The 11,795-nt window shown below is 34.9% G+C and overlaps 1 protein-coding gene across 7 annotated transcripts in view; it reads right to left on the minus strand.

The window, feature by feature from the left end:
• RELCH (RAB11 binding and LisH domain, coiled-coil and HEAT repeat containing) overlaps window positions 1-11,795 on the minus strand; it is an 87,474-nt gene that overhangs the window by 43,168 nt on the left and 32,511 nt on the right. For 4 of the 7 annotated variants that reach the window (XM_052780785.1, XM_052780767.1, XM_052780757.1 and 1 more), the window contains 2 exons: window positions 8,328-8,403; window positions 7,840-7,935 (listed from right to left, as the gene is read on the minus strand). In XM_052780785.1, coding sequence (XP_052636745.1) covers window positions 7,840-7,935; window positions 8,328-8,403 — 172 coding nt within the window. Of the gene's footprint in view, window positions 1-1,602; window positions 1,735-7,680; window positions 7,705-7,839; window positions 7,936-8,327; window positions 8,404-11,795 lie in introns of those variants that run through there. The other 3 variants (XM_052780776.1, XM_052780748.1, XM_052780801.1) reach the window with 2 other exon arrangements.

The following is an 11,795-nucleotide window of genomic DNA, read 5'->3' on the forward strand; positions in this document are numbered from 1 at the left end:
CCCCTCCCACCTGCTGCATACTTTTGAACCACTTTCAGCAGACAAGCTTTTTCTGAATTAATAAGCCATGACAAATAAGCAGATGACAGTGGGAAACACTTCTGAAGTAACTAGGAAAGATTATACAAAGCCCAGAAAAATCTATAGTTATTTGTAATAACTTTGCAGGGAGGTACCAATTTCTTCTTGCAGACATTCAAAGTGACCTATTCATGATGTTCTTGAGAGTAAGCCTATTAAACAAGCTAGACATGTGGAAACAACATTAAAGACACCCTCGCTGCTCAACTTGTATTTTCCTGAACAGCAATTACTATGTTTATTTTAAACATAGAACAATATTCTATTTTAGAGCACTGCCTAAGCTAGTCAACTCCTGATAAGCTTTTGTTTTCATTTTACAAAAATTCTACTCAGCGTGCTATTTTCCCCCCCAAAGATGACTGAGACACATCCTAAAATGTATTTTAACATTCTGGAAGATATTTTTGGCAATATTTAACCCAATTATGGCACAGATTAGGGAATTTATGATGAGACAGAGGAATTGATGTGGAAATATCCTACTCACTGCTTAAAAAATCTCAAAGTACAAAAGGAGAAATGAGAAATAAATTTGAACAATTTGGACATTTCTATTTCTCAATATTTTAAACTAAGCCAGTTTTGGGGTTTGTTTTTAAATAAGTGTAGCACAACACAAAATAATGTGAATTGAAAACCTGTGTTGAAGAAACTTTACAAACTACATCGCACTAAGAGCTACATAACTTTCTTCAGCTGAAAGCTCCTTTCCCTCTAGAATTTGCATGTTAGATTTTATCTTTTGTATACCTAACATTCAGGTTTTATGCATTTAAAGTTCTGAGAATGCAGAGGCTTAATCTATTTAACTTTTTTTTTGTACTTCACAGAAGCATTTTCTCTTCTGCAAACACTGTTTTAACTCAAAAAGATTTGAAAAAATATTATAAAAATACCCCCCCCGCCACTCTAAATACCACTACTTACACATTAAGCTAAGATCTTTTAAAGACGAAATCAGACTGCAATTTGTAGATACACAACACAATTACTAACTTCACCATAAAGAATATAGGTCATGGAAAAACCTTTAAATCAAAATAAACCTGTGTTACTTTACTGAGATCTACCTTTCTGAAATCTACCCTGAGTCCACTTTATCCAACTGCTCTTGCAATTATTCTTAAGTACTCCATATAAAGATTTTTTTTTTTTTTTTTAAAGAATATAGCCCATGAAATGGGACATGTATATTTTTTTATGATCTGGGGTTTTTGTTTCATCTGTTGAAACCATCACACTGACTTCACTTTCCTAGTATCTTTGAGCACCTACTCAAAAATCTCAACTGCTCACTCAGAACTACTGCTAGATTTCAAACAGTGCCATGAGCTTTTTTTTTCTTTTAAAGCTTCTTTTCAAATTTAAGGAAGTTAACAAAGTTGATTTTTCCAGCTGACTCTGTATGAAAGGAAAACACCTCCAAATATTCACCTAGATACTACTACCTTGTGTGTGAAAGGCTAATGAGTAACCTAACACCATTGACATGGGGCAGATACAAGGCTGGTTCTTTACCTTGCAGAAAGCTGGTTATTATAGCTGACGGAATTAGCTGTTTGTTCTTGTCCATTGGTCACATTCTTTCATGCATACTATGGGAGAAGAGAGTGTTCTCTGCATCGCTGCATCAGTGCTTCTACAGTTCCTTCTATTAAGGGGAGTGGAGAAACAGTGAGAAGTCTTGAACAGTGTTTTATGTGCTCCCTATAGACTTAATGGACAGGAGGGTAAAACTGGAGGCGAAAGGGACTTTCTGTGGGACAAGAACAACAAAACTGCTCTCATAGATGGACAAACCAGGTCAGGTGAAGTCTCCCAAAGACTTAAAAGGGGACAGATTCTTCTCGGGATATTCAGGATCATTAAGAACAAAAAACAACCTACAGGCAAGTTTGAGCTCATTCCTTCCTGTTGCTAAGGGCCACACCTTAGATGTAGACTTGTTTAATAAATCTCAGATTTTTCGTTCTCAAAAAAAGCAGAGAAGTGCTGTAGAAAGTGGTAATTTTCCAATAAGACACAATAATATTAGCATTTGGCTGTTTAAATTCAAGAGGAGGGTTCATAACATTGTTATGGAGACTGTATATAATTATTAATAATCAAGGAGAGGACTTCCAGTGCTATTTGAAACACTCTGCCTTCCTTGGGAAGGAATACCACTTGTACTGACAGTCATAAAGCAAGAACATAAATTTTAAATAAACCAACCACCTTCCCTCTATTTAATTTGGGATCCTTCCTAACTGTCTTGTTCATCCCCAAGTCCCTCTTTTCCCTTTTGCCTCTGACTTAGGAAAACTGATTAGTTCCTGTTGGTATTAGTCAACAATACCAGGAGAATTGACTTTCATAACTATGACACTGTTTTCCTGTTAGATGCCAAGCAGACTGCCATTATAACATCATCAGCATTTGCAACTTGATGAAATAAAACATCATGTGTCAGAAGTCTCACCTCCACTACTGAAAAGGCAAGTTCATATCTGAGGCAATTTATATCTGTGAGATACTCAGATGTAGAATAGAGAGAAAAAAGTTATTTTGTTTTTACTGTGAGATAGGCTACATACAGGCGAATGACGGACAAAGCTATGAAGCTGACCTAATGCATTGCACAGGAGAACTGAGACAGCCCATCTTCTCTCTGTTCTACCTCTGCGTAACTGTCCACATAGGTCTACCCAAAGAAAACTTCCATTTTTTTCATCATAGTACCTTTGGACAACTTCTCCCTAACTTACAACAACATGTTCCATTATCTTTGAACAGGATTCACTATCTGAGCTGATTTAAGTTCTCAATAAAGGCAACATTTACATATGGAACAGCTCTTCATTATGGTCAAAAGAAGGTGGCTTTTTAATGGTAAGTGGTATCACCTCAACTATAGGTAAAACAGTTCCTCCTACATATTAAAAGTATTAAAACAAAATATTAAAATTTGGGGTTTTTTAAAATGCATCCTATAGCAAATATTTGTCTATTTTTCTGACAATTTTCTTACAAGGTAGCAAGGAATTTTCTGTGTTGTTGCCTTCGTTATAACTTTTTTGTTTAATGTTCTGACAAAAGTCTTCTACATCTTAGTTTCTCTCACTAATTAGTGTCTTTGTTGGAGTACTCATAAGCAAAATAATTATCTCAAAGTATAAATTTAATTAGTGTTAAGTGTCAAGACTAGTTACTTCAATAGCTTAGGATAGTAATCTTTATTATTATTTCAAATATTTATGTAATATGGCAAACAGCTGACAACATAATATATAAACCAAGATGATATTATGATTGATTTTTTAAATGCGCCCTTTCAATCTTCTCTAATAGTCAATGCTTATATTGTGAACCAATGCTATGTTAAAATTCTTCTGTAACTTAGCCTCTGAAAACCAGTAAATAAAATCAAATAATCTTATCTGCAGCAACTGAAATAGGTGCAGGTACTAAACAAACTACTGATATGGAGTCTCTTGCGCAAGAAGGTATTTGAAGTTCAGAATTCATCCTTTTAGTTTCAAAATGAAAAAATATTTAATCATAGGATTAATACATGACTCAGAACTTTGTGCTACTCATCTTACTAATATTAAAATTACAACTATAATTACATTTCATGGGATGAGACTATTATTCCAGGATCCAAATTAAGCCTCTTGTAGATCCCAAAGGGATGCTTTTACATAAGAATCAATGCAGATACGGGTGTGAAAAAACTTTGTATTTCTTTGTTTATATCTATTGTTTACCTGCATATAAAACTACTGTGATAAAACTAGTAATAATTGGCAATTCAATTCATAAACATTAAATTCAACTCCTTGCATCCATGAATTATGTTATGTTTAAAGACATGGTGTTGAAAGACATCAGCTTTCAGACTACAGTTAAAAAGGATACTCTACGAGATTGAGCTATTTCATTCTAAGAAAACTACACTAGCCCCTCATATCCAGAGAAGGAAACTAAAGGACTTAAATTACAAAATGGTTATGTGTGTCTCTCGTGTGTGGGGGGCAACCCCACACCCAAACAAAAAAGCCCCCAAACCAAAACCAACACCCCATGCAAACCAGAAGAGAACCAGCAAACAGGCTGTGGTCAACACTACCCCTCTTTTTCAGAAACACAATCTATAAAAGCCTACCACAATCTAAGTTTTACAGAGTAACAGAAAGTATTTTAATTGTTCATTTAAATTTTTCTATTCTCCACTATTCTGTGAAATAGAAACAGTCATTTAAAGATACTGACGGCTGACAATTTTCATGCCGAGGAACTCTAAACTTACATGCCTTTATCCATATCCAACCAGAATGACATTTGCTTGACACAGCCACTGGAAACAGCCACTTAAATATACTGCCAAGCTCTGACACAGCATTCTTTTACATTTTTTAACAAAGCCAATTATTTTATGGCTTTTAAAGTGTAAGACTGAGATGAAAATCTGTAATAAGATGTTCAGCTCTACTGTGTTTTAAGAGATAGCTACCTACAAAAAAATGCCAGAGAATTAAAGTGCCTTGGTGATGTCTACACATAGTTACTACACATTAACGTGAACAGTCTACAGCATTTCTTTCTTCTAGCAGAGTCGAGAATGGCACCCGTTCAGAGTTTGAAGATTCAGCATTACTTTTGCTTCAACTTTACACAGAAATAAAAGCAAAACTCTACTCTTAACATATCGAACTCTAGATAAATAACAGTTTCTTAGTATAAAAATATAGTGGTGCACATTTAGTAAACCATTACTATCATGATTTTGCTAAGTTTGTGTAACACAAATGAAAGTTACAGAAACTAACCCTGGAATAATAGGTGAGATGAAAGGTATAAATAATTAAGGAAAAGTGTTTCTTGATTAAGATCCTGATATTAAGCCAAAAAGTTTACTCTGGCCCAAACTGCTAAAGGACTACATACTGCAGAACATAGAAGTTGTACATACAAACAAGGTTACTCCTGTTACCTGACAAAAAGATATTGATTTCTACATCTTATAAAGGGTGAGAAATCACTATGGCACTGATTAGTTATTGCAAAAATTTTAGAAGATTGCTTTTCTCTAATTACATTGTAGCCAAAGGAATCTTTTTTATCTTCTTGAGAGATAGAAGGTGGCTGATTTTTTTTTTTTTTTAAATATTAACTGTGTTTAGTGGTCAAAACACAATTGAGGAAGCAGATTCCAATGCAGATGAAATTTTATGAACTCAAGCTGCTCATCTGCAAGAAGCGTTATCACAGACTGCATACCCAGCCAAAGGGTTTCTTTTGAAGAATAGGGTTTTAGCATTTTGTTACTGTTCATTCGAATTAGTATTTGGCTTGCAGTATCTCCTTTGTTTGTGGGTGCATTCACATACAAATCTACATATTGACATACATGTTTTCAAGCAGTTAGGATAAACTAGACACTTGGGAAAAAAACAAAATTAAATTTATATGTTGATACATGGAATTTTAATGACTATGAATTGCTTTCAGGCAATTATCCTATATTATGCATTATTGATTTTACCCAGTTGAACTGCTCTTTTAGAAACAACTAAAATTATCTCCTCAGCCACCCTACTCAATATTGTATTTTTCCTTCTTTCTTATCTTCCATTGGAACCTACACTACAGACATTGAAGAACAATTAAAGCTGCACCAATGCAGAAAAATAACATAATTTCAGAAACGCATCAGACATTCTGACACTAACTGGTCATTCAGTTGTCAACTGTAATATTTACTGGACCACTTATTACCAAGGCAGGCAGGCTGCTACTGACCTTAAGAGGGTTAAAAGCATTGGTGAAATGGCTTCTGAATCTCTGGTAAAGGACAATACCTACTGAGAGACTGTCAACCTCCACAAACCCAGTTTCTCCAAAATGAAAATGTATACCACAACATTTTCAGCTTAAGATTTTGCAAGCCATTTCAACATGATGGATGCTTAAAGAAAAAAGATAGGTACTTACAAAATTATGTTTAATTCTCACATCTAACACACTGACAGTGTAAGATCTTAAATACTACTACTGTGTATTTTCACTTTGGTGATAACTTTGCATTACAACCTGAGCCTGTTACACATCTTTCTAAAATTAGTGATCTTTTTGGTACATTTTTACACCACTTGTCTGTAAAATTATGCTAAGACTTTCTCATGATAAGGTTGTTTTTGGACAAGACCCAAAGTTGTACCTTGTTGAAAAGAGTCCAGTTCTTAGGTTAGCTTTTCGTAATACTGATATTAATAAATACTAACAGATGGTCTACCCAAGTTTTCCTTCAAATTCCATGACTACATCTGAAAGAACATTACAATAGTTATAGCAATGGGTGGTAACTGAGAAAAGCTATTTTTAAAGCAAATTTCAATTGGAACGTTAAGCATCCCATGCAATCCAGTTACACAATTCTCACTTGCGGCTTTTTGAATCAAATTGAAACAGATGATCTGGTTAAGGCAAAAATACATGTAATCAAATGTAACTTCAACTGTAAAACAAAGTAAATAGAAAATAGCCTAAAAAGTCACAGAAATATTAAATGCGTTACACAGATTATGCTACAAGCTGTGAAAAGAAGCCAAAATACCACATCCTGCCAAGCAGAGGGAAGGAAAGGAATAAATAAGAAATCAGAAATTAAGCACTGATCCAGGAACATTCACAGAATTATTCTGAAAGACTATTAACAGAACCATTTCCAGAGCACCCAGTTAACACCCCCACCCCCTCAGAAAAAAAACCCCTTTTATAAAGTTTGAGACTTTCAAAACGTGGTACATCTCAAACTCACCATGTCAACTCCTGATAATTAGTCATATGTTATAAAATTTTAGATTATAGGATCAGTACAAATTTCTTGAGGATTTTTCAAAGCCTTAAAATGAACTTATGCAAAACGCACTACTAAGTCTACCATACTGTAGGTCCCCTCAACAAGGACTAAAACTTACTCAACAAACTATGCTACTTCAAACCCTTTATTTTGGTGTCAACTATAAGGCCATTGAATTTTTGTCTGATATATTTTCTGATTTTTATTTTTTACACATTTGGTAGTGTGCAATATTTACAACAAAGCAATACAAAACCAGTCATTTTTTTTTCCATCTTCAATAACAGTCTTCCTTTTCTACACTATATATTATGAATGATTATGCAAAACACCATCTTCATTTACATTCAAAATAAACATTACCTCTTCATAATTTTATTTAGCTTCATTTTAAATTTAAGGAAAACACATAAGCAAGATTGCTAATTTTCTTATGAACCTTATCTTGGCTGATACATGGAGCTTCTAAAAAAAGACAGTAAAATAAATTTTTTGTTGAAGTACATAGTGCTGCAAAAGAACCTGAACATGAATCCTTGTTAAAACTGATAGATAAAATAAACCAAATTTAATGTTTGAACTTATAACCTCTGCTCTTTATAACACACATTAACCATGGTCTTCTCTAACAAAAACATTCGTGCTACCACAAACAGATGGACCTACAGTAACAGTTACTCTTGCTGAATGCTAATGGGTGCCTTAAGCAAAGGCAGAAATATTAGGATACCATGCAGGTTTACTGAACTCACCTGACAGAGGTGTAAAACCATTTTCTAGGAGCAGAGATGCATGCACAAAAGTAAGAACATGATTGCAAGTAACAGACTTTCATGAAATTAGACACATCATCTTCAAAATGAAGAAAACATCCCGGTAAACAAAAAAAGTAAAATTTCAGGATTCCTTACCTCTCGCTTTGCAAGCAGCACATTAGGAACAATATGAGGCAGGCAGCGTCCCAACATTAACATGACACTTTTTTCACTGTCTGCAATCCGAGATACCTAGAAAACCAAGTTGTTTGTTTGGTTTCTTCAAATGAAACACAGGAACAGAAAAATATTCTTTCAAAGGAATTATAAGAATTGCAACAGGCTGATCACTTACCAGAAAATATTTAATTTACTCACACACATTAAGCCATAAGTTTTTGTAACTTCAAAAGCATGAATCCACTTGTGTGACTCAGAACTTCCCAGTAATTACATGTCTATCACTAGCTTTCATATTTAAGCTAAAATCTGAAAGAATATCCTTATTTCTTAAGTTTCATGCACATAAATTTATCTTGCCATATATGTTAGTAGGTCTTGTTTCAAAGCCATTAGTGCTTGTTTAACTATTGCTGCCATGCAGAATAAAGGATCTTCTAGTTTATGTCAACTGGGAAATATACCTCTGATCCCAAACGGCTGTCTGCTGACATCCGACAGAAAGACAATAGTGCTTGATGGAAAGCTGGTGACAATTTCCTGAAATATCATCAAAAAGGGAGGGGGGGGAAAAAGCATAGATAAGAAAGGTGACTGAACAAGTCCTTTCACTCTGGTTTAACCAGCTAAGTAAAATGACATTCAGCAAGCATGTTTTACATGAAGCATACTGCAGAAGTTTTGGTTTAAAATTATCTTTGACTGTTAGGGTGTTTAGTTTGTAGCAAGAAAAAAAGTGGGTGTCCTAATTAAGAAGTTACTTCTAGTTCTGAAAAATGTAACATCTTTCAAACTGCTGCACAGACAAAAATAGGACTAAAGCATGAAGAAAAGGAAGCTTTAGCAATACAAGAGGAAGCATACAATTATGCAAACTGGGGGGGAGGGGGCAGAAATCACAAGAAACAGTATTTTTGCTTAATGCTCTGATTCTGCACATTGCATAAAAACATTTGAGTCAGTCACTTAAAACTTCAGGATTAAATAGAGATTGCTCAACTGCCACTTTGGGATCTAAACATTGGATTCAAACGTATAGCAAGAACCTCAAAACTAACCTTAAATTGCTGTCCAATCCCTAATGTAGATGTATATCTGTAGAAGTACTGCCTCATGGCCATGCACAGCACCAGCCAACACAGCTGAGCTACTCAAAGCCTTAAGCATACACATAAAACCCTGATAAGAGTCTCAAAACAACCTTGTCCGAGAAGGGTAATTTGGCAGAAATGTTCTCAGAAAACAATTATCGGACTGACCATTACATAAAACAGACAAGCACCATCAGCAGCAGCATCCTATTTTTCCCAGTAATGATAACTCCCTCTGCCTTATCTGAGGCCTGTATTTAGATTCTAATCTAACACTGCCTCATCCTCTATGCTTAAAGAGAAAAAAGAACATTTCTCTTCCAAAACACGCACAGAAATCATCTCATTCTATATCATCATCATCTGCTGTTTGAATCCTCTAATGACACTACATGAGTTTAAGGTAGGGGGTGACTCCTATTTCTTATATGGAAAGTGGTAATCGCCTTTCAACTCTTAAAAATGCTTTTTGTTCACTTGAGCATAGAAAATGCTACACATGTGCAATTATGTGTATGGACACATATGTTTTTATCTAATAGATTGAAACATCACACTATTTATAGAAAATACATCATCATTCACCCTTTGCTAACCAAAAAAAGCACATTAAGAATCTAAGTTCCTACTTATAATTGTTTAAACTAATCCAGGAGGACATGGGTAAATATACCAGAGTAGTTTTCCTCTTCTGACTATTTACAAAATATGATAAATAAGAATATGTTTATTACTTAAAATCAAGGTTTTTTTTCTTGACAGTATGGGTTTTTAAAACACGTTTTAAATTTTAATGAAGTAAGTTTGTTTTAGTTCCAATCAGCTTGGTTTTTTGCAAGGGTTCACCTTAAAAAAGTTACTAAACAACTCGGATGGTAGCAAGTTGTAAAGGACTTCTGTTTAACAATAAGTTAGTCCTTATTCTGTAAAAGTATTCTTGAATCACAGATTTACAGGCTCTACTCAAGGCTTTAAGGTTTATTTACACCGGGAGAACAGGAGCAAGTGTTGCAAAGCAGCAGCTTAATGTTAAAAGAACGGCAAGGCCTTGCCCAGCCCTTTGCCCAGGCTCTCCTTTACCTCAGCATTTGAGCCACAGAACATCAGATCCTTCCCCACTTGAAACATTAATTAAAATCCTGCATAAGGGCAAAGTTCTATCCCCATTTTTCAGAGACTGAAAACTAACTAAGTATGACAATATGACACTGAATTTCCCTGTGGGTTAATTAACAGCAAGCTCCGGGCAGCATGGATCCCATTACGATTGCTGACCCTATATAGAGTCAAGAAAGCGTCTCCTTGATGAAGTCTAGTAAAATCCTTCATAGCTATGCTGGACAGAAACAATGACAGACCCAGGCCTCTTGCACATGAAGCACTACTATTCTATTCCATGTAACACTGGGACAAGAGAGTCAATTCACTGAAAAAGTCAGGAGTGACTGCTATATACAGTCACTTGTATATACAAATACCTTGTATTTGGTGCAAACCACAGCACCTAAAATGAGTTGAATAAATACATGTGGCACAGTCTATTTAAACTGCTGCTAGTGCTTTCTACTGCAATCTGTTAGACGAGGCATTTTTCCAATGATGGCCACGTCCTTGTTTGTGGGCACGCGTGCACAGCTGCTCTGAGTGCAGTCACACAAAGAAGGCTCTCTTGCACTTCTGTCCTCTCTTCCCATCTGGGCAAGATTTATGCCAAGAATCCACTCCCTAGCTACACTAGTAACAATCTTGCCTTTTAGGATAGAGTCTTAGTTTTTAATACCTCTTAATACATTCTGAATAAATAGTAGTAATTGGCTTCTACAAATAACCACCCCAGACTGAAATAAATAAATATCCAGCACTTCTATCATGCTGCTTCTCCCACAGATCTCAAAATGCTTAAGAAATAATAGAATTCTAATGAAAAAATTTACTGTATTATTACAAATCAAGTGCATAATCCAGGAAAACAATTTAGTGATACAGATCTATAAAACACTGTATCAAATATGGTTTCCTTTGACCCTTCACTGACATGTTAAGCCCAAAACTCAGTACAAAAATAGCCACGTATTACACTTGCATTACTTATTTCTGCAGTGAACTGCATTTGAGGGGACTTCTGAAGTTAACTCAATAGGGATTCAAGGCTTTATTCAACTACTTTTCAAATAAATTCATGTGTAGTTATATTTAAAAGAGCTGTGAGCAGCAAAACAAATTTTGTTTTTCTAGAGACTACTGTCATAAATCCCACTGGAGATACTCATAGTTCCTTCCACACTCAGTGATCTCATCCTATTTTGATACCCATCCTCACTACCCCCAAACCATCAATCTAAAATTCATGCACTTAATGCCTCTCAGCACTCCCAATTACTCTGAGGAAAAAGAAACTTGCAACAAGCCACAGACAAAAGTAGGTAGACAAATTTAAGGCAATCAATGTACGACAGCCATAAGTTTTAATTATTACATAGTCATTACACATTCAGCTAGAAAATGAAAGAAATTTAAAAAAAAAAAAATCTGGAAAGCTTAAAAGGAACCACTGCAAATTTTCCATAAAAATCTAAGTCAAGTTTTACTTTCCTGTTAAACACTAGTATATTCAACTAAGAGAGAAGAAAATTTTAGTAAGACTCAGTCTAAGGTACTATATTCAGAAATCAGAAATCTTTCCTCCTGTTCAATTCTAAAGTTAAGATATCACTGAAAAAGTGCCCCTGGCCCTAGGACTCAGTGCAGAAGTTAAGGAAATCCAGAGAAAACAAACAAGATACTTAGGGTTTGCAGGAAAATTTAATTACTAGCAGAGGTAGAAACTCTTGGTTTTTCTTC

This window comes from Harpia harpyja, chromosome 1 (genome assembly GCF_026419915.1).
Source record: "Harpia harpyja isolate bHarHar1 chromosome 1, bHarHar1 primary haplotype, whole genome shotgun sequence".
Taxonomy (NCBI): domain Eukaryota; kingdom Metazoa; phylum Chordata; class Aves; order Accipitriformes; family Accipitridae; genus Harpia; species Harpia harpyja.